At 42.6% G+C, this 27,504-nt stretch overlaps 1 protein-coding gene across 1 annotated transcript in view; it reads left to right on the top strand.

Moving 5' to 3' along the window:
* LOC121275683 (secernin-1-like) overlaps positions 1–27,504 on the top strand; it is a 155,140-nt gene that overhangs the window by 30,574 nt on the left and 97,062 nt on the right. The window contains exon 2 of the mRNA XM_041183226.1: positions 8,588–8,747. Within this exon, the coding sequence (XP_041039160.1) occupies positions 8,589–8,747 (159 nt within the window). The 5' untranslated portion in view covers position 8,588. The remainder of the gene's footprint in view (positions 1–8,587; positions 8,748–27,504) is intronic.

Below are 27,504 nucleotides of genomic sequence, written 5' to 3'. Positions count from 1 at the left end.
CATTGGTTATGATCTGCCAAAATTCCGTAGATTCTGAAAGGTCCCAACAGAATAGAAAATGCCAAACGTAACAGCTCTGTTCAAGACAGGAGGAAGACGGAAAGCAGGGAACTATAGGCCAGTTAGCCTAATTTCTGTCACTGGCAAAATTCTGGAATCCATTATAAAGGAAGTAGTAGCAGGACATTTAGAAAACCATAATTCTGTCAGTCAGAGTCAACATGGTTTTGTAAAAGGGAAATCATGTTTGAAAAAATTCTTAGAGTTCTTGGAGAATGTAACAAGCAGGGTGGATAAAGGGGAAACAGTAGATGTGTATTTGAATTTCCAATAGGTATTCAATAAGGTACCACATAAAAGATTTTTGCAGAAGACATTAACTCATGATGTTGGGGATGAGACATTAGCCTGGATAGGGAATTGACTACCTATCAGGAAACCGAATCACGTTAAATGGGTCATCTTCAAGATGGCAGGCCATGACTAGTGGAGTGACGCAGGGATCAGTGCCATGGCCTCAACTTTTTACAATCTATACTAATGACTTTCTAGGAACTGACGGCATTGTGGCCAGATTTACTGATACAAAGATAGGTAGAAAAGCAGTTTGAGGGGAAACTGCAAAGAGTCTGCATAGTGATAAAAATAGGTTAAATAAGTGGGCAAAAAAATGGAGTATAATGTGGAAAAATGTGAGGTTATCCACTTTGGCAGGAAGAATAGAAACACAATTTTATTTAAATAGGGAAAGACTGCAGAATACTGTGTGTACATGAATCACAGAGTTAGCCTGCAACAAGTAATTAGGAAAATAATTGGAATGTTGGCATTTATTCAAAGAGGGATGGATGGAGTGTAAAAGTAGGGAATTCTTGCTACAACCGTGCAGGGCATTGATGAGACATGTTATGATGTGGCAGGTGATCTGTGCTAGGCTGACCAAATCCACAAGGGAAACTTGGCCATGCTTTCACCCTGGTTTTGCAATTTGTACTTATTACACGAAGGCTTAGGCACTGCATTCAGAAGTATTGAGTCATCATCATAGAATCATATAGGTCTACAGCACAGAAAAAGGCCCTTTGGCCCATTGAGTCTGCGCCAGTCAAACAAGTACCTAACTATTCTAATCCCATTTTCCAGCACGAGGCGCATAGCCTTGTATGCCATGGCATCGCAAGTGCACATCCAAATACTTCTTAAATGTTATGAGGGTTTCTGCCTCTGCCACCCTTACAGGCAGTGAGTTCCAGATTCTCACCGCCCTCTGGGTGTAAAAATTTTTCCTCACATCCCCTCTAAACCTCCTGCCCCTTACCTTAAAGCTATGCCCCCTGGTTATTGATCCCTCCACCAAGGGGATAAGTTCCCTCCTGTCTACCCTATCTATGTCTCTCATAATTTTATACACCTCAATCATGTCCCCCCTCAATCTCCTCTGTTCCAAGGAAAATAACCCCAGTCTATCCAATCTCCCCCCCCCCCCCCCCATAACTAAAACTCTCCAGCCCGAGCAACATTCTGGTAAATCTCCTCTGCACTCTCTCTAGTGTAATCACATCCTTCCTATAATGTGGATTCCAGAACTGCACGCAATACTCTAGCTGTAGCCTAACCAGCGGTTTATACAGTTCCAGCATAACCTCCCTGCTCTTATATTCTATGCCTCGAGTAAGAAAGGCAAGTATCCCATCTGCCTTCTTGACCGCCTTATCTACCTGTCCCGCTACCTTAAGGGACTGGCGGACGTGCACACCAAGGTCCCCCTGATCCTCGGTACTTCCCAGGGTCTTACCATTCATCATGTATTCCCATTCCTTGTTTGTCCTGCCCAATTGCATCACCTCACATTTATCCGGGTTAAATTCCATTTGCTACTGATCAGCCCATCTGACCAGCCCGTCTATATCCTCCTGTATTTTAAGGTTATCCTCCTCGCTATTTACCACCCCATCAATTTTCATGTCATCCACGAACTTACTGATCAACCCTCAAGTCTAAATCATTTATATATACCACAAACAGCAAGGGACCCAACACCGAGTTCCCTGTGGAACTCCACTGGACACTGGCTTCCAGTCACAAAAACACCCCTTGACCATCACCCACTGCTTCTTGCCACTCAGCCAATTCTGGATCCAATTTGCCAAATTGCTTTGGATCCCATGGGCTCTTACCTTCATTATCAGTCTCCCATACAAGACCTTATCAAAAGCCTTGCTGAAGTCCAAGTATACTATGCCAAATGCATTGCCCTCATCTACATCTATAGACAGGAAGGAACTTTTCCCCTTGGTGGAGAGATCAATAACCAGGGCGCATAGATTTAGGATAAGGGGCAGGAGGTTTAGAAGGGAAATGAGGAAGAATTTTTTCACCTAGAGGATGGTGGAAATCTGGAACTCACTGCCTGAAAGGGTGGTAGAGGCAGAAACCCTCATAACATTTAAGAAGTATTTGGATGTGCAATTGTGATGCCATGGCATACAAGGCTGTGGGCTTAGTGCTGAAAAATGGGATTAGAATAGTTAGGTACTTTTTTGACTGGTGCAGACTCGATGGGCTGAAGAGCCTTTTTCTGTGCTGTAGACCTCTATGACTATAACTCTATGACTATGGTCCTGGCATGCCCTCCTGCACTCGCCATTGAACCAGGGTTGATCACCTGGCTTGATGGTAATGGTAGAGTGGGGGATATGCCGGGCCATGAAGTTACAGATTGTGTTCGAGTACAGTTCTCCTGCTGCTAACGGCCCACAGCAGCTCATGGCTGCCCAGTCTTGAGTTGCTAGATCTGTTGGAAATCCATCCCATTTAGCACGGTGGTAGTGCCAACAACACGATGGAGGGTATCCTTAATGTGAAGGAGGGACTTGGTCTCCACAACGACTGTGCGGTGTCACTCCTACTGATAATGTCATGGACAAATGCACCTGCGGTGGGCAGGTTGGTGAGGTTGAGGTCAAGTATGTTTTTCTCTCTTGTTGGTTCCCTCACCACCTACTGCAGACCCAGTCTAGCAGATATGTCATCGAGGACTTGGCCAGTTTGATCAGTAGTGATACTACTGGGCCACTCCCGGTGATGCACATTGTAGTTTCCCCACCCAGACACATTCTGCGCCCTTGCCACACTCAGTGTTTCCTCCCAAGTGCCACTCAACATGGAGGAGCACTGATTCATCAGCTGAGGGAGGACAGCACGTGGTAATCAGCAGGAGGTTTCCTTGGCCATGTTTCACCTGATGCCATGAGACTTCATGGGTCCAGAGTCAATGCTGTGGACTCCCAGGGTAACTCCCTCTCGACTGTATGCCACTGTACCTCCACCTCTGCTGGGTCTGTCCTGCGGTGGGACAGGACATACCCAGGGATGTTGATGTTAGTGTCTAGGACATTATCTGTAAGGTATGATTCTGTGAGGGTGACTGTGTCAGGCTGTTGCTTGACTAACCTTTGAGACAGCTTTCCCAATTTTGCCACTAGCCCCCAAATGTTAGTAAGGAGGACTTTGCAGGGTCACCAGGGCTGAAATTGCTGTTGTCATTTCCGGTGCCTAGGTTGATGCCAGGTGGTCTGTCTGGTTTAGTTCCTTTTTTGTGACTTTGTAGCAGTTTGATACAACTAAGTGGCTTGCTAGGCCATTTCAGAGGGCATTTAAGAGTCAACCACATTGCTGTGGGTCTGGAGTGACGTGTAGGCCAGACCAGGTAAGGACGACAGATTTCCTTCCCTAAAGGACATTAGTGAACCAGATGTGTTTTTACAACAATTGACAATGGTTTCATGGTCATCATGAGGCTTTTTAATTACAGTTTTTTTTTATTGATTTCAAATTCCACCATCTGCCGTGTCCCCAGAGCATTACCCTGGGTCTCTGGATTACTAGTCCAGCAACAATACCACTATGCCCTCGCCTCCTGTTCTTCCAACCAAAATACTTCTGTGTAAAATTTCATCTATTGTGTGTCTTTACGGCAGTGATCCAACCAGGTCTCCATCTCTAAGAACTGAGCACTGTAAGAACCAGTTGCCTATGTGAGATACTTTAGCACAATCCAGCAATTAAATGTTGATAGTGATTCAGGGATCCTCAAACTGAATTAATAGATATGATCTTTTATACATTCCGTTAAGGTCCATGATATATTCTTCCATGGCCTGATCATCTGTTTTCTAAAGTCCATTAAAGTCTGACCATGCCTCGTAGGCCTGTAAAAGATCATCTGTCTTCTCGATTTAATCCAAGAGCTATTAGAGAAAATCCAAACTTTCTTCAATATCTAACTGATGGACATCCATCTCTCAAAATACCTTACTTTTGAATTTGATACTTGTAGAAAGCAGTAACATCAAGGCCACACCCTGTTTCCTTTTTGGTGGGGCATAAGCCTAATTCACATACCCACTTAATTTTTTCACTGGCCTTATGATTCAGAACATTGGAGAGTAATAATACACTGACAATTTGCATTTGCTTTCTACCATTTTCCATAATGGCCACTAACATTGTACTTTTCTGTCTAAAAAATGGTTTCCAACCCTCACCCTTAACATAATAGGAGAGAATGGTTGCTTACATTCCAGAAGGCCAGCTGTTGAAGGATAGAACTGGAGCCAATCTTTATACTTTCTAAGCATTTGTTTACAGAATTACATGTTGTAAGTATCAATCCCCCAAACAAAACAATTACAGTTTCAGCCTTTGCCTATTCATAGGGGCACAAGGGGGAGGTGATGGCAGAGTGGTATTGTCCCTGGACTAGTAATCCAGAGACCCAAGTTCAAAACCCGCCATGGCAGTTCTTGAATTCAATAAAAATCTGGAATTAGAAGTCTAACAATTCTGGATTGTTGTAAAAACCTATCTGGTTCACTAACATCCTTTAGGGAAGGAAATCTGTCATCCTTACTCCAGACCCACAGTGACCCATGGCAATGTGGTTGACTCGTAAATGCCCTCTGAAATGGCCTAGCAAGCCAAGTTGTAACAAACCGCTACAAAGTCTCAAAAAAGGAATGAAACCGAACGGACCACCTGGCATTGACCTAAGCACCGGAAGTGACAATGACAATCTCAGCCTGTTGACCCTGCAAAGTCCTCCTTACTAACATTTGAGGGCTAGTGCCAAAATTGGGAGAGCTGTCTCACAGACTAGCCAAGCAACAGCCTGACATGGTCATCCTCACAAGATCATACCTCACAGATAATGTTCCAGACAATCACCATCCCTGGGTATGTCCTGTCCCGCTGCTAGGACAGGCCCAGCAGAGGTGGCGGCACAGTGGTATACAGTCAGGAGGGAGTTGCCCTGGGACCCCTTATCATCAGCTCTGGACCCCATGAAGCCTCATGGCCATCAGATCAAACATGGGCAAGGAAACCTCCTGCTGGTTACCACGTCTGCCCTCTCTCAGCTGATGAATCAATGCTGCTCCATGTTGAACACCACTTGGTGGCAAGGGCACAGAATATACTTTGGGTTGGGGACTTCAATGTCCATCACCAAGAGTGGCGTGGTAACACCACTACTGACTGAGCTGGCTGAGTCCTAAATAACATAGCTGTTAGACTGGGTCTGCGGCAGGTGGTGAGAGAACCAACAAAAAGGGACAAACATATTTGACCTCATCCTCACCAACCTGCCTGCCGCAGATGCATCTGTCCAGGACAGTATCGGTATTAGTGACCACTGCACGGTTGTTGTGGAGGTGACGTCCCACCTTCACGTTGAAGATACCCTCCATTGTGTTGTGTGGCACTACCAACGTGCAAAATGGGTTAGATTTCGAACAGATCTAGCAACTCAGGACCGGGCATCTATGAGCTGCTGTGAGCCATCAGCAGTAGGAGAAGTGTACTCAAAACACAATCTGTAACCTCATGGCCCAGCATTTCCCCACTCTACCATCACCATCAAGCCAGGCGATCAACCCTGGTTCAATGAAGAGTGCGTGTCAGAAGCAGTACCAGGCATACCTAAAAATGAGTTGTCAACCTGGTGAAGCTATAACACACGATTATTTGCATGCTAAACAGCATAAGCAGTACATGACAGACACAGCTAAGTGACCCCACACCCAACGGATCTAATCTAAACTCTGCAGTCTTGCCACATCCAGTTGTGAATGGTGGTGGACAATTAAACAACTCACTGGAGGAGGAGGCTCCACAAATATCCCCATCCTCAATGATGGGGAAACCCAGCACATTAGTGTAAAAGATAAGGCTGAAGCATTCAGAACCGTCTTCAGCCAGAAGTGCTGAGTGGATGATCCATCTCGGCCTCCTCCAGAGGTCCCCAGCATCACAGATGCCAGTCTTCAGCCAATTCGATTCACTCCACATGATATCAAGAAATGGCTGAAGGCACTGGATATTGCAAAGGCTATGGGCCCTGACAATATTCTGGCAATATTACTGAAGTCTTGTGCTCCAGAACTTGCTGTGCTCCTAGTCAAGCTGGTTCAGTACAGCTGCAACACTGGCATCTACCCAGCCATGTGGAAAATTGTCCAGGTATGTCCTATACACAAAAAGCAGGAAAAACCCAACCTGTCCGGTTACCGTCCCATCAGTCTACTCACGATCATCAATAAAGTGATGGAAGGAGTCATCAACAGTGCTATCAAGTGGCACTTGCTTAGAAATAACCTGCTCACTGACGCCCAGTTTGGGTTTCAGGGCCACTCAGCTCCTGACCTCATTACAGCCTTTGTTCAAACATGGACAAAAGAGCTGAACTCCAGAGATGAGGTGAGAGTGACTGCCCTTGACATCAAGGCGCATTTGACCGAGTATGGCATCAAGGAGCCCAAGCAAAACTGGAGTCAATGGGAATTGGGGAAAACTCTCTGCTGGTTAGTGTCATACCTAGCACAAAGGAAGGTAGTTGTGGTTGTTGGTCAGTCATCTCAGCTCCAGGGCATCACTGCAGGAGTTCCTCAGGGTAGTGTCCTAGGCCTAACCATCTTCAGCTGCTTCAGCAATGGTCCTCCTTCCATCATAAAGTCAGAAGTGAGGATGTTTGCTGATGACTGCACAATGTTCAGCACCATCGCGACGACTCAGGCACTGAAGCAGTCCATGTCCAAATGCAGCAAGACCTGGACAATATCCAGGCTTGGGCTGGCAAGTTGCAAATAACATTTGCGCCACACAAGTGTCAGGCAATGAACATCTTCAACAAGAGAGAATCCAACCATCACCCCTTGATGTTCAATGACATTATCATTAATGAATCACTACTACCAATATCCTGGGGCTTACCATTGATATGAAACTGAACTGGACTAGCCATATAAATACGGTGGCTACAAGAGCAAGTCAGAGTCTAGGAATCATGCGATGAGTAACTCACCTCCTGACTCCCCAAAGCCTGTCCACCATCTATAAGGCACAAGTCAGGATTGCAATGGAATACTACCCACTTGCCTAGATGGGTGCAGCTCCCACAACACTCAAGAAGCTTGACACCATCCAGGTCAAAGCAGCCTGCTTGATTGGCACCACATCCACAAACATTCACTCCCTCCGCCACCAACGCAGTGGTGTACCATCTACAGGGTGCACTGCAGGAATCCACCAAGGCTCCTTTGACAGCACCTTCCAAACCCACGACCACTACCATCTAGAAGGACAACGGCAGCAGATAGAGGGGAACACCACTTGGAAGTTCCACTCCAAGTCACTCACCATACTGACTTGGAAATATATCACCGTTGCTTCACTGTCAAAATCCTGGAGCTCCCTTCCTAACAGCACTGTGGGTGTACCTACGCCACATGGACTGCAGCGGTTCAAGAAGGTAACTCAGCACCACTTTCTCAAGGGCAACTAGAGATGGGCAATAAATGCTGACCCAGCCAGCAAAGCTCACATCCCGTCAATGAAATTTTTAAAAAGAGAATCCCCAGTTAATGCCTACCATCTGCATACAAATAAATACAATTAACATTGTGATCCTCATTTTCAAATCCCTCCATGCCTTCAGTTCTCTCTCTTTCTGTAATCTCTTTCAGCCCTACCACGCTCAGGGATATCTGCAACCCTCCAGTTTTGGCCTCTTGAATATCATTGATTTTAATCACTGCACCAGTGGTGGCTGTGCTTTGAGCTGCTAAGACCCTAAACTCTGGAGTTCCCTCTGTAAATCTCGCCACTCCTCTACCTCTTTCCTGCTTTCAGATACTCCTTAAAATCTACCTACCTCTTTGACCAAGCTTTTGATCATCTACCCTAATATCTCCCTACGTGGCTCTATGTCATTCTTTCTTTGGTCTGGTAAAGTGTTTGGGATATTTTACTACCTTGAAGGCACCGTACAAATTCAATTTGTCGTTCTCATACACTTAATTTGACAATCCTTCAAACTCATTGGTTAAGGGGATAAAAAGTTACTTACTCTAATCATTCAGGTTTCCCTTGCTATTATCAGTTGGTACTTTCAACAATGTACCACACGCAAAAATTTGTTAATATACAAGGGCTATTTAGTTGATGGCAAATGCTGTTATATAACCTGTTACAGCAAATGATGGAAACTTTATATTTTATAGTGACTCTGTTGACTTTTCTCAATCTTTAGAATGGCCATACCACCTCCCAGTTCCTGCTTTGCAGCTCTGCAACCTGTCACAGAGGGTGCATATACAATATTTGGAAAAAATTCAGCAAGGCCTGACAATGAAGTTCAAGAAGTGATTTATTTTCCTACTGCTTCTCATGAACCAGGATCAAAGGTTCAGGTAAGAAATAATTTATTTCTTCATCTGCAAATAGTTATTTTTAGTTTAGTTTATTTCAGAATTGAAATATACTCTGTGATTCCCCATGATCCCCATCTTGATCAAATTTTATTTATGTTTTGCAATAACTTGTAACATATCTCAGGAATATTTTATTTCAAATAATCCTTGAAATCCATTTCCAAATTAAAAAGATTGTCCGGAGGAATATTCTGCCTCGCGCTTCCACCTCAATAGGTAAGAAATTTTAGCTGACCTGGCATTCATGTTGTATTTTTAAATCCTCAAATGGCTGGCCCATTATCAAAATGATTGTGGGTTTTATACTCACCCTGTTGTCATAGTGTTCAAAGGCTGCAGATCATGGTATTGTATTGTATGATGCTGACATCTGGCACCCACTTAAGCGCTGAGCAGAATGTTGATGAGATTCTGTCCATAAAGAGCTCTCCCAGCGGACAATTCTTTCTCTCATCTAATAAAAAGTGTAAAATCACTAGCGCTGGGAGGGTACAATCCTTTTAATATAAAACATTATGATCCTATGTTCCTAAGAATGTTTCTGCTTTCAGCTTGGCTCATCACTAAAGTGCTGTAGTTGATGTCTAAGTACCATCGTTCTACAATTGTTTACATATCGAGAATGGCCTTGGACAGATTAAAAATTCTAATGTAAAATCCAAGTAAATTTAAGCTTGATTTCTTACCTGATGAACTAGGAAGTGTTGGGGTTGATGACATACTGAACCTTTTCTTGAGTATTCTTTAAACATTATTTTTCTTGAAAATTTTTAATCAGGAACTCTCATTACTGAGTGGAAGGAATAGGCTCTTCTAAAGAAAACAGTCATCAAGGAAAGGAGAAAACATTCATAGCAACAAAGGGCTGGGTATAGACCATTGAATTCCTCTAGCCTGTTTCACCATTCAATGGGGTTCATGGCAAATCTGCACTGAATGCCATATGCTTGTCTTTGCCACTTATGCCTTAATACATTTTGGATAACAAAACCTTTATCTCAAGTTTTAAATGAATTGATCTAGTCTCAATTGCTATTGCGGATGTGTGTTCAAAAATTTTACCACCCTTTGCATGTAGAAGTGTTTTCTAATTTCCCTCTGAAAGGTCTGGCTTTTTATTTTTAAACTATGCCCCTTTGTCTAAGACTGCCTAGCCAACAGAAATTATTTTTTTGTACCAGCCCAATCTGTTCCCCTTAATATCTTCAACTTCAATCAAATCATTCCTTAACTTTCCACATTCCAGGGAATACAACCTTAGTTTGTGTAACCTCTCCCCGTAGCTTAACTTTTGGAGTCCAGATAAATCTATGGTATACTCCCTTCAAGACTAGTATATCCTTCCTAAGATGGGGTGCCCAGAACTTCTCACTTTATTCCAGGTGTGGTCTAGTCAGGGCTTTGTTTTGCTGTAGCATAACCTCTATCTTCTTTGTATTCTAGCCCTCTAGGTATAAAAGCCAGTATTCCATTAGCCTTTTTTGATTTTTCTGTACCTGTTCATGATATTTAAATGATCCATATGACTGGACCCCAAGTCTCTTTGCCCTTCCACTGTTTGAAGTTTTTCCCCATTTAGAAAGTAACCTGTTCTATCCTTTTTAAGTCCAAAGTGGATGACCTCACATTTGCCTATATTGAAATCCATTTGTCACAGTTTTCCCCATTCATTTAACCTAACAATATCCCTTTGTGATTTTATGTTTCCAACAACAAGGCTTAACGTGCCTCCTATTTTTGTGTCATTGACGAATTTGGATATGTGGCTTTTATTATCTAAGTCATTAATAAAGATGGTGAAAAGTTGAAGCTCCAACATAGATCCTTGTGGGACACCAGTGGTTACATTCTCTTATATCAAAGGCCATCTGGAAGCCCATATAAATAATATCCGTTAATATTCACCTATCTACTGCGTTTAACTTTTATTTGAAGAGGTGAGTAGTCAAATTTATTAGACATGACCTACACTTTACAAATGCATCTGATAACTGATCATGAAATCTCTAGTCAACAGAAAATATTCAAGCGATTTAGTCACCTGATCCTTAATTATAGACTTAGCAATTTCCTGTCAACCAACGTTAGGTCAACTGGTCGATAATTCCCTTATTTTACTCTCACCTTTCTTAAATAGCCGAGTAATGTGCATAATTTTCTGATCTAAAGGATCAGGCAAATTTTTGGAAGATTTATAGTTAGGGCATATATAGTGTTCTCACCTGCTTCAGGGATGGTAACCATGTGGTTCTGTGAATTTGTCCCTCAGCCATTGGTTTCTTCATTACTGTTACAGTAAAATCTTGATGAGTTGAATCCCAGAGGAGCCACCTCCAAATTTGTGTTGAACAGAGCTTTGTAACAGCTGAGGAATCCCCGTTCCCACATGAATATGTCTCTATGTAACCTGATATGTCTACAAGCATGGTCAAATGCCAAATGAAAACACAGTAAAGTAGGAAATGCGTAAAAATATCTTTACTGGTTTGGCCCGATCTTGCAAAAGGCTGGAGCTTTTCATTGAAAAAGGCCGGAGATCATCCAGACAGTTTTGTGACTGCGTGGGTTGTATCTTGACATTTGCAAAGCAACGTGGTTTCTTGAACTTGTCTATACAAGAAGCGGCCACTTTCTGTGCTGTCCATGTGTTGGTGCAGGCTATAGCAGAGACATGTTCCTTGCTTCACTTTCCACCATTACATGTTTCACTTTTAAACATCAAAGAGTGGCCTGGCAAAAGACGGTAAAACAGTCCAGCCTCATCTGCGTTAAAAATATCTTTTGGTGCATATCCATTCAAGTTGTGGGCATGACAAGTTGGAGCCAATCATCTGTCATTGCTGCCACAATCACTACACCCTCACTGCTTGTCACGCGGAAGACTATGCTTTGCCTTAATTTGAATCGGTCCGTCCATCGATTGCAACTGGTGGACTCCCTGTGGCCCAGCTTCTTTGCCAGGGCGATTCTCCTTTCTTGCAGGATTGGACCCAAGATGGGCAAATTTTTTGCTCGGGCTGCCTTGAACCACGTTAGTAGAGCTTTTTCAACGTCGGGGTATGCATCCGTTTTTACCCTTGTTGGAGAGAAAGACTGTGTTTGTCAAACTGTTCCAAGATGTTTGCTTTGTGTTGGCGGAATCTTCCATTCCATTCTGATGTCTGCTTTCTGCTACAGTTTTCTACTTGCTGTGTCAACTTTAACCTCAGTTGAATCGGCAACACTTTAACTTGCTCACAGATTTAGCCATAATCATGTTTTGCACATCCTTTCACAGGGCGATCTCTATGTCAATGATGGCTTGCCCAGCGGTCAGTGGTTTTGCGCACTTGTGCAATCTGAATTCACTCTGGTTGGTGCAGTCATATGACAAGCTTAGACAAGGTCAGCTAATCTGGGTAACCAGTGCAGAATTCTGACTTATCACAGGCATTGTTCTATGGGATTTGCAATTCTACCGACAGGAATGCTTGATGACTTCGACATAATAGGATTTTCATGTCACCTGAGTTTGAATCACTGTGATTTCACAGTATTTTGTTTGTGTTAATTTTGGTGAGTACCTGTCCCTGATTCAATGTTAGTTCCTTTGGGATTCCTAAAGAAGATCTTTTTTTATTGTAAATACTGATGCAAAGTAAATACTGACATGAGGTAATTATTCATCATATCCACCATTTCCTTATTTTTATTGACATTACCACCATTATCAAGGGGCCCACAATACTACTAACCAGTGTTTTTCCCAATACAATACATTTTTTTGTCAGTGTTGATAATCCTTTTAAGTTTCTTTTTATGCTCCCTTTTTGTCTTGCTCTTTCTGTCTTGCCACCCTTTGCTATTCTTTGCACCTTTCCCATTTGCCAGCATCTATGCTATAATTTGCACTTCCTTTTGTTATATTTTATCTCTTAGTTCTTTATTTGTCTGTGGCTTTTTTTGGCACAGTGACCCATTGCCATTTAGGGATATAAATTGGTTCTGTTTCATAAGTTTCTTTATTGAACACAACACACTGATCTGCAATTTCACCCATTAACTGACTTCCCCATCAGCCTTAGTGTTTGAAAGGGAGAAATACATAACAGCGACTAAGCTGAATACAATCATATTATGATCAATGCTAGATAAATGTTCATGCACTGTTAACTAAATCTAGCCCATTATTCTTTCTGGATCAGATGGCATATTCCCTTGTTGGTTTAGGACCCTAGCATCACACGTGGCAGTCTGCAGGCAATTTGGCTCATTCTGCATGATATCAAGAACCAGCTGAAGGTGCTGGGTAGACCAAAAGCTGTAGGCTCTGATAACAGCCCAGCTGTAGTATCGAAGACTTGTGCACCAGAACTAGCTGGGGAGGTTTCATTGAGAGTGCTATCAAACAATACTTACTCAGCAATAACCTGCTCACGGATGCCCACTTTGAGTTCTGCCTGGACCATTCGGCTCCAAACCATGTTACAGCCTTGGCCCAAACAAGGCATCAAGGAACCCTAGTAAAACTGAAGGTAGTGGGAATTGAGAGGGAAAATTCTCCACTGGTTGGAGTCATACCTAGCACAAAAGATGGCTGTGATTGTTGAAGGCAAATCATCTCAGCTACAGGACATCGCTGTAGGAGTTCTTCAGAGTAATGTCCTAGGTCCAACCATCTTCAGCTGTTTTCATCAATCACCTCTTTCCATTATAAGGTCAGGAATAGGGATATTTGCTGATGATTGCACAGCGTTCAGTACCATTTGCAATTCCTTAGACATTGAAGCAGTTCATGTCTGTATGCAGCAAGACCTGAACAACATTTAGGTTTGGGTTCAAGTAGGCAGCTCACCATCACCTTCTCAAGGGCAATTAGGGATGGGCAATGTCCGTGCCAGTGATGCTAGTGTCCTATGAAATAATATTTTAAAAAAACATGCTGGAAGCTATCCCAAACACAAATTCACTACATGTCTGACATGTGCTGGCCTGATTCAAATCAATCTATTTGAAAGTCAGCTTTTTTCATTAAAACCACTCTGTCTTTGCTGTGTACTCATCCAATCTCTGCATAAATGTGATCCACTATTTCACAGCTGCCATCAAGGGGCTTATGTACACAAGTCCCACGACAGCCTTAAATCTTTAAATTCATTATGCACTTAGGTCTTTGGATGGCTACCCAGCATATTGATGATAAATCCTTTTGGAGATAACTGCATTTGATCAGGAAGAACACCCGTGCCTGATGGGCTCAGTGTTAATGAATTGCTTAGTGACTATGATTATGGTAGTCAGGGTAATTCTGTCCCTCCCCTCAGAAAAACCATAGCGCTTTACAGCATGAAAAGAGGCCTTTTGTCCCATTGTGTCAGTGCCGTTCATCAAGCCCCTATCTAATCCCATTTTCCAGCACTTGGCCCATAGCCTTGTATGCTATGGCGTTTCAAGTGTTCATCTAAATACTACTTAATGTTCTGCGCGTTCCCACCCCTACCACCCTTACTACAGGCAGTGAGTTCCAGATACCCCCCACCCCTTACGTGAAAAATATTTTCCTCAAATCCCCTCTAAACCTCTTTCCCCTTACCTTAAATCTATGCCTCCTGGATATTGACCCCTTCACTAAGGGGAAAAGTTTCTTCCTATCTACCTTATCTATGCCCCTCAGCCTTCTCTAAGGAAAACAACCCGAGCCTATCCAGACTCTTTTCATAGCTGAAACGCTCCAGCTCAGGCAAAATCCCCCTCTGCACCCTCTCCAGTGCAATCACATCCTTCCTACAGTGTGGCAACCAGAATTGCACACAGTACTCCAGATGTGGCCTAACTAATGCTTTATACAACTCCATCCTAACCCCCATGCTCTTGTACTCAATGCCTCAACTAATGAAGGCAAGGATTCCATATGCCGCCTTAACCACCTTATCTACCTATCCTGCTGTCTTCAAAGATCTATGGACATGCATACCAAGGTTCCTCTGATCTCCTGTACTTCCTAGGGTCTTACCATTCATTGTACACTCCCTTGCCTGGTTAGTCCTCCCAAAATGCATCACCTCATACTTTTCAGGATTAAATTCCATTTGCCACTGTTCTGCCCATTTGACCAGCCATCTATATCGTCCTGTAGCCTAAGGCTTTCCTCCTCGTTATTTACCACACCACCAATTTTCGTATCATCTGTGAAGTTACTGATCATACCTCCTACATTCATATACATTCAATAGATCATTAAATGTACACTACAAAAAAGAGACCCAACACTGAACCCTTTGGTCACTGGACACAGCCTTCCAGTCAGAAAAACAACCTCCAACCATCACCATCACCATCTGCTTCCTGCCACTAAGCCAATTTTGGATCCAATTTGCCAAATTGCCCTGGATCCTATGGGCTTTTACCATCTTGACCAGTCTCTCATGCGAGACCTTGTCAAAAGCCTTCCTGAAGTCCATGTAGACTACATCAACTACACTACCCTAATCTACACACCTAGTCACCCCCTCGAAATATTCAATCAAATTTGTTAGACATGATCTCCCTGTGACAAAGCCATACTGACTGTCCTTGATTAATCCTTGCCTCTCCAAGTGGAAATTAATTCTGTCCATCAGAATTTTTTCCAAGGGCAGAATTTTGCCCTTGGGCGGGCTTGGCAGGGGTGGGCGGGAAGCTGCCTGCAATTGGGGCTGGACTGCAATTTCATGTTGGTGGGCCAATTAAGGCCTGCCCAGCATGAAACGCGAGTGGCAGTGCTCAGCGCTGCCTGTGCAGGCGGGGGGAGGAAGGTGAGCGCGAACTTTGCGCATGTGCACAAGTACACACTTGAAAATCTCCCTGAGGCACAGAGCTGCCTCAGGGAGATGAACAGTTGTTTAAAAAAAAAATTTAAATGTTGTAAAACATGTCTGTTCATGTAATTCTGTCACATGAGCAGGGACATGTTATAAATGTAATATAAAATGTTTTATTTTATTTTTATTTACTGATGGAAATCTCATCCTGCCCATGGATGAGGTTTCCTAAAAAGTGCAAAGGCTGCTTGGCCTTTTCACCTGCCCGTCAACCATGGCAGTGAAAAATTTAAGTTAATTATCTTTTTAATGGCCTTAATAGGCCTTTTAGTTGTTAGCAGGCGCACTGCCAATTTCCCTGCTTTCCTAACCAAAATATTGCACGGCTGTGCGTTGACGTCGGGACGTTTGCCAGACGTCAATGCACATCATTTTACGCTCAAGCGGGTCGGGTGTGCACCCGCCCAGGTAAAATTCTGCCCCAAAAGTTTCCCTCCCACTGATGTTAGACTCAATGGCCTATAGTTCCCTAGTTTATCCCTACCACCCTTCTTGAATAATGGTAACACATTAGCTGCCTTCCAGTCCTCTGGCACCCCTCCTGTGGCCAGAGAGGATTTGAAGATTAATGTCAGGGCCCCTGCTATCTCCTCCCTTGCCTCCCACAGCAGTCTGGGATACATCTCATCTGGGCCTGGGGAATTATCCACTTTTAAGCCTGCTAAAACCTTCTCCCTTGCAATGCTAATTTATTCTAGTATATCAGAGTTCCCCTCCCTAATTTCTATGCCTACACCATTCTTCTCTATAGTGAATATAGATGCAAAGTACTGTTAAAACCTCACCTTCATCTTCCGGCTTATCACACAGATTGCCACTTTGGTTGCTAATGGGCCCTATTCGTTCCCTGGTTATCTTCTTGCCCCTAATATACTTATAAAATGCCTTTGGATTTTCCTTTATTTTATCCACCAGTGTGTTTTTTATGCCCCCCCCTTCACTCTCCTAATTTCTTTTTTAAGTAACCCCCTGCACTTTCTATACTCCTCTCGGGCTTCTGCTGTTTTGAGCCCTCGGTATGTACCATGAGATTCCCTTTTGTTCCTTATCCAATCCTGTACATTCTTCAACATCCATTGTTCTCTGGACTTGTTAGTCCCACCCCTCGCCTTTACAGGAATGTGTTGGCCCTGCACTCTCTCTATTTCTTTTTAAATGACTCCCACTGCTCTGATGTAGATTTTCCTACAAGTAGCTGCTCGCAGTCCACTTTGGCCAGATCCTGCCTTATCTTAAAATTGGCCTTTCCCCCAATTCAGAACCTTTATTTCCAGTCCATCTTTGTCCTTTTCCATAACTACCTTAAATCCTACTGAGTTATGGTCACTATCGCCGAACTGCTCCCCCACTGACACTTCTACCACTTGTCTGGCTTTGTTCCCTAAAACTAGGGAACCTCCATTGTAGGGCTTTCTACGTGCTGGCTTAGAAAGCTCTTCTTGATATTTTTTGAGAATCCTCCCCCTCTAAACCTTTCACACTTTGTCTATCCCAGTTAATATTAGGGAAATTGAAATCCCCTACTATTATTACCCTATTATTTTTACACTTCTGAGATTTGCCTACATATCTGCCCTTCTATCTCACCCTGACCATTTGATGGTCTATAGTACACTCCCAGCAATGTGACTGCCTCCTTTTTGTTTTTAAGTTCTACCCATATGGCCTCATTTGAGGAACCTTCCAAGATATCAACCCTTCATATTGCAGTAATTGACTCCTTGATCAATATTGTGACATCATCTCCTCTTTTACACACACTCCCCACCCAACCTGAAGATTCTATACCCCGGAATATTGAGCTGCCAATCCTGTCCCTCCCTCAATCATGTCTCCATGATAGCAATGATATCATATCGCCATGTGTTGGTCAACACCCAATGCAGCAAATATGAACTGCTGCAACATTTGTTGTCAGGTTGAAGGTGAGATGCCATTGATACATAAGGCTGAGGGAATAATCATAGCTCTGGCAGAAGCTCCTGCAGACAGCTAGGCTCAGATGGGAGAGTTCCCTCCCTAACAAGATACTCCTTAGAAACCTACCACCGGCCAAATGTCCTACTTGGTCGTGTTACAAAGGCATTAGATCAATGCAGACTGTTGTATTACAATATTCCAGGTTGCAACTTATTAAAATGCACAAGAGAATTAAGGAGAGTTTGGAGTCAGACTAACATGCAATTTATTACAATTTTAGTAGACCCTCAGACTAGTGAATGCCTAATCTGCCTTACTTGCAAGACTCCTTGCATTAATATAAATGGCACCCAGCCTTGCCATGCTTCCTTGTGCCTTCACTTGACTATATATGCTCTGTCTTCCAGCCTGACTTGGTGTTTCTTCTATACTTGTCTTCTCATCACCCCCTACTATATCTCTACTCTGTATCCCACCCCACCTGCCAAATTAGGTTAAATCCCCGTCAATAGTACTAGCAAATCCCCCCGCAAAGACGTTGGTCCCGTTCTGGTTCAGGTGCACCCCATCTGACTTGTACAGGTCCCTCCTTCCCCAGAAACAGACCCACTGATCCAAGGAATCTAAAGCCTTCCCTCCTGCAACAACCCTTCAGCCATGCATTCATCTGCTCTATTCCTATCCTCACTAGCTTGTAGCAGCAGGAGTAATGCAGAGATTACAACCTTTGAGGTCCTGCTTTTCCATCTGCTACCTAGCTCCCTAAATTCTTGTAGCAAGACCTCATCCCTCTTTCTACTTATATCGTTGGTACCAGTGTGAACCACAATCTCTGACTGTTCGCCATCCACCTTCAGAATGCCCTGCAGCTGTCATGTGACATCTGTGACCCTGGCTGCAGGGAAGCAACATACCTTAAGTGAGATGCACTCTGGGGCTTTCCTGACTACCTGCCTGCCTCCCTTCTTCTGACTGATGCTCACCCATTCCTTCTCTGACTGCACTTTCTTAAGCTGCGGGGCGGCCACATCTAAAACCATGCTATCCATGTAGCCCTCATCCTTGTGGATGCACCACTGTGCCTCCAGCTGATGCTCAAGCTCTGAAACCCGGAGCTCACACTGTTCAAAACTGTGACACTTCCTGCAGATGTGGTCATCCAGACTGCCAGGAGTGCATAGGACTTCCCACATTCTGCAGACCATGCAACACACAAGACTGAGTGCCCCTGCCATATCTTTAAGCCAAGTAGAAATTTATTTGAAATAAATGATAAGCGAAAAAAAATAACAAAAAGGAGTCATACGGATTCGAAGCATCAACTCTGTTTCTCTCTCCACAGATGCTGTCAGACCTGCTGAGTTTTACCAGCATTTTCTGTTTGTTTCAAATTTCCAGTATCTGCAGTATTTTGCTTTTATCAGAAAATTATTTAAGTTTTTTTTAAAAAGCTGGAACTCTTATCTTTCTTAATGTAGCTTTAAAGTGGAGAAAAACAACTTACCCATTACCTACCAATCAACTCTCTTGCACTGACTTCACTTTCGTCAGTATTTTCAAATTCTGGTGGGGCTCTTGTTTTCCCCCCTGAACGCGCACCATTCTCTCCCCCAATTGCATGCCATTTTCTCCCGAGCCATTTTCTCCGCCGAACCGTTCTCTCCCCCGAACCCTCACTCAATGAGATTGTGTGTAGGCTAACAGGATTTGTTTCTCCCTTCCAGTTTTCTTCTCCACCACCTCCTTCCTCCTCCTCATTTGAGGATAATTTAGTTTACCATGTTACTTTTGGTCAAGAGAATGCTCCTGTTCTGGTTAGGATAATTTATTCATGTGAGCCCAGCAAAAGATATCTGTTTAGCACTTAATTGTGAAGGAGGAGCTTGTTAGCATAGTTTGCAGACATGCTCACAAATCCAAAATATTTGAAAGCTGAACCCTCAATGCTGGAAATACAGAGAGGATAAAAAGAGATTGGGGCAGTTAGTCACCTTTTAAACAGGGGATAGTGTAATCCAAACTTAGGTGATTCAATTTCTGCAGTTAGTTGTCTTAACAGAAAAGACATGCTAAAGCAAATTAATTAACAACGAGAGAGACTGGCATATGCTGCTTTATTCTATGTTTGAGCGAGAAAAATGTAATTTGCTTAACTGTTACAGTCAATGGACAGCAAGTAAACAAAGTGGCTTAATGGTTTGTATTAGTCAAATCTTTGACGTGTTTCTCAGTCTTTTGAAAGATGTGAGAAATGCATGTGCTGAAGGTACAATATCCAGTTCAGGTGACCAGAGGGTTCTTCTGTTACAACGTTGAGTTAGGCAACTAGAACTAGATATTGGGCAGTTCAGGCACACAACTGAAAATAAGATGCTTGGATCATTCATGGGAGTGCCTGATGGATATTGAAGAGAAATCCAAACTTCTAGAATACCAATTTGTTGAGTTCAGACTTTAAATTTTATTAAAGACTAGTGAATTTCTGTGGTGCTACTTGCAATAGGTAAAGGAACTACTGTTCTACAAGGCTGGAACGACTGATTAAATTGAAATGAGAACCATTAAGGGAGCATTATTAAACAAAGTATGACACTGAACCATATAAGAGATAACAAGGCAGATGATCTAAAGCTTGTTCAAAGAGGTAGGTTTTAAGGAGCATCTCAAAAGGAGAGAGATAGAGAGTCAGAAGGGTTAGGGAAGGAATTCCAGAGCACTTAGATCCTTTACAGCTGAAGGCATGGCCACCAGTGGTGGAGCAATTAAAATTGGGGATATTCAAGAGGCTGGAATTAGAGTAGCACAGATATCTCTGAAGGTTCTGGGTTTTGAGGAGATTACAAAGATGGGGGTGGAGGTAGGTAAAACCATGGAGGGATTTAAAAGCAAAGATGAAGATTTTGAAATAAAGGTAATACTTTATCAGGAGCCAATGTAGGTCACCAGTCCCAGGTAGTGAATGAACAGGGCTTGGTGAAACTTAGAACGCATGTAGCAGAATTTTAGATAACCTCAAGTTTATAGAGAGTAGAACATGAGAGACCAACCAGGGGCATATTGGAATAATTGTCTAGAGTTCACAAAAGCCTGGATCAACATTGCTTCCACAATCAGAGCATTAAAAAAAACAGGCTAATCATTCATTCCAGTGTTCTTTGTGCAATGTCGCTGGCATAATGGCTGGATTTTCCTACAAAACAGCCAGTGTGTGTAACCTGAGGTAGCTTAGTGGCTACATCATGTTAAGAATGCATACATTTTTTTTAAATGTATTTAAATGCTTAGAATGCTCAATGAGCAATAATCTATTTTAATTGATGATATAAACTGTCCCTGTGAAGGTCCTATAATTAGGAATTTATTCAGGAGTGTTTAACTTAGAGCAACAACTTACTTCGAAGATAGCCTCTCAATAAAACACATGCTATCCCTTTATTAATTTCCTGTTTAGCATCTGTGCTGCATGCCCAGGTAGAAATGGAAAATGTAACAGCCTTTTTCAGTGATTATTCATTAAAAACTGGGGGCTGGATTTTCCCAATGGAGATTTTTTGGCTCAGAACCTGTCTCCACTAGGAATCTGACTTCAGTTGCAATTGTCATGGGGGTGAACCCTAATTAGAATGGGGACTGGTTTCCCACCCAGTTGAAGCTAGCAGAGGCAGGAATGGAGACAGGATCCAAACACACAAGGCAGTCATCACTGAGGCTGCTGCTTGTCTTAAGGGAGAGAATTTGTGCCAAAGCCTGCCACTGCGCCACATGGACCCCCGATGATACAGAAGAGCTGGAGACCTGGAACTCATGAGAGAGGAGGAACGTCCTCTTCCCAGAGCCTAGCCACCTTGTCATGCAACAGGATCATCTCCCTCAGCCTGAAGGTGTTGCAAGGCATGGCACCACCTCACCGCTCCTGGCATCAGATATAGTGCACTCTGAGCCACAGTATCACAGTATCTTTACAGTGCAGAAGGAGGCCATTCAGCCCACTGTGTCTGCACTGGCTCTCTGAAAGAGCCTTCTACCCAGTCCCACTACCCTGCCTTATTCCTGTAACCTTGCATATTCTCTCTTTTCAGGTAGCAATCCAATTCCCTTTTGAATACCTCAATCAAACCGGCCTCCACCACTCTCAGGAAGTTTGTTCCAAACTCCTACCGTCCTCTGGGTGAAAAAATTCTCACATCACATTTATTCCTTTTGCCAATTATTTTGAACCTGTGCCTCTAGTTCTTGATGTTCTCTTGAGTGGGAACAGTTTCTCCCTATTTACCCCGTCCATACCCCTTAGGATCTTGAATCCCTCTAATATAAAGGTTTCCTCTCAGCCTTCTTTTCTCCAAGGAAAACAGCCCCAACCTCTCCAATCCATCCTCATAACTACAGTTCGTCATACCGGGAATCATTCTTGTGAATCTCCTCTGTACTTTCTGCAATGACTTCACATCCTTCAAGTATGGCACCCAGAGCTGGACGTAGTACTTCAGATGAGGCCTAACTATTGTCATATACAAGTTCAACATGACCTCCTTACACTTGTACTGAATGCCCCTATTAATAAAACCTAAGGTACTATATGCTTTATTAACTACTCTCAACATGCCTTGCCATCTTCAATGACCTATGTATGTATACACCAATGTCCCTCTGTTCCTGCACCTGCTTTAGAGGCTCCCTTTATTTTATACTGTCTCACCATATTTTCCTGCCAAAACAAATCACCTCACACTTCCCTGCATTGAAATTCATCTGCCTCTTATCTGCCCAATCTACCAATGTGTCTATGTCCATTTTGAAGAAGTTCAAGACTAATCCCATCACAGTTGACATTTTCAATCTTCGTATCATCTGCAAATTTTGAAATGATGCCAGGCATGCCACAGTCTATGTCATTAATATATATCAGTAAGAGCAAGGATCCCAACACTCATCCCTGAGGAACTCCATTACAAACTTTCCTCCAATCTGAAAAGCAAACATTTATCACTATTGTTTCCTGTCACTCAGACAATTTCTTATCCAAGTGCCTATTTTCCCTTTTATTCAATGACCTAGAATTTTGCTCACAAGTCTGTTGCGTGGCACTGTATCTAATGCCTTTTGAAAATCCATATACACCACAACAACAGCATTTCCCTTATCAACCTTCTCTGTTACCTCGCAAGCTCCAGGAAGTTAGTTAAAAATGATTTTTCCCTTGATGAGTCCATGCTGGCTTTCCTTAATTATCCTGCACTTGTCTAAGTGATTACTGATTTTATCCTGTACCAAAGTTTCCAGAAGTTTCCCTACCACTGAGGTCAAACTGACTGGCCAGTAATTGCCAGCTTTATCCTTGCATCCCATTTTGAACAAGGGTATAACATTCACAGTTCTCCAGTCCTCTGGCACCTCCCCTGTGCATAAGGAAGTCTGGAAGATTATCACAAGTGCCTCTGCAATTTCCACTCTCATTTCCCTCAGTATCCTTGGATGCATCTCATCCGGTCCTGGTACCTGATCTATTTTAAGCAAAGATAGCCTTTCTAACAGCTCCTTCCTCTCAATTGTAAGTTCTTCTAGTGCACTAGTTACCTCCTCTCCCACCTCGGCCTGGGTAGCATTTTATTCCTTTGTAAATTCAGATGCAAAGTACTCATTCAAAATCTCTGTTATTTCTCCAGCGTCCAGTTTTTTGTCCCTAATTGGGCCTACTCTTTCTTTTACCACCCTTTTATTATTTACATGCTTATAGAACACCTCGGGATTCCCTTTTATGTTTTATTGCCAGCTTCTTCTCATGCTTCCTCCTTTTCTTATTAGTTTCTTCACTTCCCCTCTGCTCCTTCTATATTCAGCCTGATTCTCCATTTTATTTTCTACCTGACCCCGATCGTACGTGGACTTCTTCCTTTTCATCTTTATCTCTATCTCGCTTGTCATCCAGGGTGCTCTGGATTTATTTATATGTTCATCAATGATGATCTTGGTGTTGTCTATCATTAGTAAAGAAGGCATCTGTCACTTGGGAGATGCAACAGTGTGCCGCTGCCTGTGAAATGCCACAGAGGCCTTTAACGAACTCCTTAGACCTGTTGCACCACCTGTTTCACAGCCCGCTCCCTTCCGTGCCCCCAGGAAATGGCTGAAAGTGGAAGTGGAGGTGGGACATCTGGCCATACGTCTCCGCGGTCATTGTTTTCCTCTCCTCACCTCACCTCCATTCGGACCAGACCTGGACTGGAAAAATGAAACCCTGGAAAACTGACAGCATATCTCAAAATTTGTTAAAAAAAAATGAAAATTATGATAAATTTCTATTTCTAAAATAGGTTTCATATGAACATCATATGTATTAGGAGCAGGAGTAGGCCTTTTGGCCCCTCAAGCTGCTTCTAATACAATTATGTTCATTCTTAAATAAGGAGACTTACACAGTACACAGTACTCCAAATGTGGTCTCACCAGTGCCCTATACAACTGTAGTGAAACATCCCTGCTTTTATAATCAATTCCCCTTGCAATTTCATTTATTTATGTTATCTTAATCAGCAACAAATGTGTTATTTAAGCCTTAGATAATTTGCTGCCATTCTGCAAAAAGTAAACTGAATTGTCTAATAGTTCAGTAGTCTGATGTGTCACGTTAAAATGACACTGAAATATTTTCAAAGCAGCATTTTTATTTGAATAAAGAAGAAATTCCTCTTGTAATTGGCCCTATGATTACCTACTCAACATGCATATTGTTAATTGAGCATCTTGGTTTTAGTCTATCAAAAAACATGATTTGAATGAGCCCAATTTGCATATCCTTGTGCAGTTTGAATTATGCAAGAATCTGAAGTAAAGTTATGGTACTTGTAGTAATTCTAAGTAAAACCTTTCATACTGTTATGGGGATCATATGACCATGCAGATGAATTGGCCTTAAGCGCGAGTAATCTTAGGGGCTGAGCTTTCTAGCTTTTGCCTTGGTACAAGCATGTAATTTCATCAGGAGCTCTGTAAGTAAAGTTTACTGTTTCTAACAAGAAACCTGTCTGGTACTCCAAGTTCATTACAATTGGTGATGAGAATAAATAGTTCCAGTGCTGCACCTCGCCTCATGAATAAGTGTATTTCGAGAAAAAAAAAGTATACTCACCAATCATGCCACTCTTCAGAATCGACTCATACAACTCATCCATTGAGGACTGGAGTCAGTACGTGGAGAGCCTAGATTTCTACTTTGTGGTGAATGAAATAACAGCAGAAGAGAAACAGAAAGCAATTCTTCGGAGTGTCTGTGGGAGCAAAACCTATAACCTAATCTGTAGTGTGATGGCTCCAAACGCATCAAATTCCAGATTCTTCAGCTGGTAGACCTCATGAAGGCACATTTTCAGCCTAAACTATCGGTGATCATGCAAAGATTCAAGTTCAACTCTAGAGTAAGTGAGTCGATTGCAACATACACCACAAAGTTAAAACCGTTAATGGAGCACTGTGACTTCGGTGATACTTGAAATGACATATTGCAAGATCATTTGGTTTGCGGTGTACACAACAACGCCATTCTGCACCATTTACTTGCAGAAGTTAATATAAACTTGAAGTACGCCATGGAGATAGCACCAGCAATAGTGTGCTGAGAGGGACTCGGAGGCTTTGCAGAGAGTGTGCAACAAGGTGCTGTTTTCAGTTAGGTCAGGAACCTGCCATTGGGCGTGGTGCAAAAACTAAGACAACTGCAAAGTGGGACATGGTCCCTACTGCTTGAGAAACAAAAAGAAATACTGGAAGTAGCTCACCAGTGATTCTGAAATGAAAGTGTTACTGATGAGGGGGTAACCATGTACTGGAAACCTGCAAATTTAAAGAGGCGGAATGCCACTACTGTCACAAAAAAAGCGCATATTATAAAACAGTGTAGGGTGAAACCAAGACAGCCATTCAGACAGCAGGGCAAGTTTATTGAATGCGCAATATAGATGAACCAGGAGCTGCTGATATCTATTGCCTATACAATCTCAAGGCCAGAAAAACTGTACCAATTACTGTTAACCTTCAAGTAAATGGGAAGTCTCTAATCAGGGAGGTTGACACAGGAGCATCGACCACAGTGATGGGAGAACACATCTTTAAATACCTCAGAAGGTACCTAGCCATTGAATTTGGAGCAAACCACAGCTCAGCTGAAAACATATACAGGAGAGGCAATACAGGTAAAAGGTATTGCCTCTGTAACTGTATCCTACGGACAACAGACAGCCTAGTTGCCAGTAATTATTGTAACAGGTGATGAATCTAGCCTTCTGGGCCATGATTGGTTGAAAAAATTAAAATCAACTGGTCAGAACAGGAAGAAATCCTGAGTTAAGGGAATATGATGGTGTATTTTGGAATGAACTAGAAGAACCAAATAACCTTCACAGGAAGCAAGGATCCTTCAGATCAGAGTTGGTTCCACGGAAAAACCGTGAAAAGAAGCTAAACTAATGCAGTGCCACTCTAAACCAACTGAAGAAACAGTTGGCAGAAAAAACACAACAATGTTCCAAGAGGAAGCCAAAATATACAAAACAGACAGTAGAACTAAAGAATCAGTTGATTGAGACATAAGAGGAATTAGAAGGCAAAGTCATGGAACTTTCCAAGGTGCGAATGGATAGCTTGACCCCTGAACTGAACCAAGTTTTCACCAGAGAGAAATGTGGCCGTCTGTGAAATGAAAATGAAGGATGAGTCAAAACCCTGTGGCAAGCAAGAAGAAAAAACAGAAATCAAATCCGAAAAGCCAATAGGATATGGCACCAGAGCCCCTTCTGCAGTCAAGAAAGGTTACTCGCTTGAAAAAGGCGGCTTATCTGTAATAACTGGAGTAAAGAAGTTCCATCAATATTTGCATCGTCGACACTTCCCCATAGTGTCAGATCACAAACCACTGTTAGGTTGGTTTAGTGAAGATAAAGCAATCCCACCAATAATCTCTGCCAGAATTCAAAGATGGGCTTTGATTTTTGTGAGCACATGAATACTTTTATGCACCATCTGAGTGTGTATAAGGCAAATACAGATGCCCTCATGTTGTCTTCCTTTGCCAGATCACATTACACATCCTCCAGTACCTCAAGAAGTTGTACTTGTGTTGAATCTCCTAGACTCCTCACTGGTCTGTGCAAAACAGATAAAGAATTAGACAAACCAAGATCCAATTTTATCAAGAGTATTGCAAGGATGGTCAAATGCACAAATCTTTAAAGAATTAAAACCATTCTATGCCAATAAGTCTGAATTACGTTGTCAAGGTGATATCTTTTAATGGGGGAGCAAGAGTCGGTGTCCCCTCACAATGGAGAGAACCACTATTGACAGAGCTTCATAGAGCGTATCCAGGCATTTTGAAAATGAAGATCCTCACACAAAGTTATACCTGGTGGCCAGGTATAAGCAGTGATATAGAAAAAATAGTCAAACACTGTCTCCAGTGTCAGCAACAGTAGAAGTCACCTGTTTCAGCTTCACTGCATCCATGGGAGTGGCCTGGTCGGCCGTGCGTTATACTACATATAAATGATGTAGTTCCATTTTTTAGGTACTATGTTTTTAGTGATCATTGACTCACATTCTAAGTGTATGAATTGAGACCAGCTACATTGTGTGCAACTATTGAAAATCTGTGCTAATGTTTTAGCGTACATGGCCTACCAGAAGTCATTGTTTCAGATAATGGTACTGTCTTCACTAGTACGGAATTCCAGAGATTCATGAATCTAAATGGGATTAAACATGTCAGAACAGCACTATATCATCACTCATCCAATGGGTTAGTAGAAAGAGCAGTACAAACCTTTAAAACAGGCATGAAAAAAAACTGAAGGAATATTAGGAACACGAATTTCAAGATTTCTTTTCAACAATTGCATGACTCATCATGCAACTACAGGTTCAACACCATCTGAATTGCTAATGAAATGCCATCTTTGTGTAAGATTGAGGCTAGTATTCCCTAACTT

This window comes from Carcharodon carcharias, chromosome 3, assembly GCF_017639515.1.
Source record: "Carcharodon carcharias isolate sCarCar2 chromosome 3, sCarCar2.pri, whole genome shotgun sequence".
NCBI lineage: Eukaryota > Metazoa > Chordata > Chondrichthyes > Lamniformes > Lamnidae > Carcharodon > Carcharodon carcharias.
Note: the sequence above shows the minus strand (reverse complement) of the source record. Positions and strands in the feature narration are given on the sequence as shown.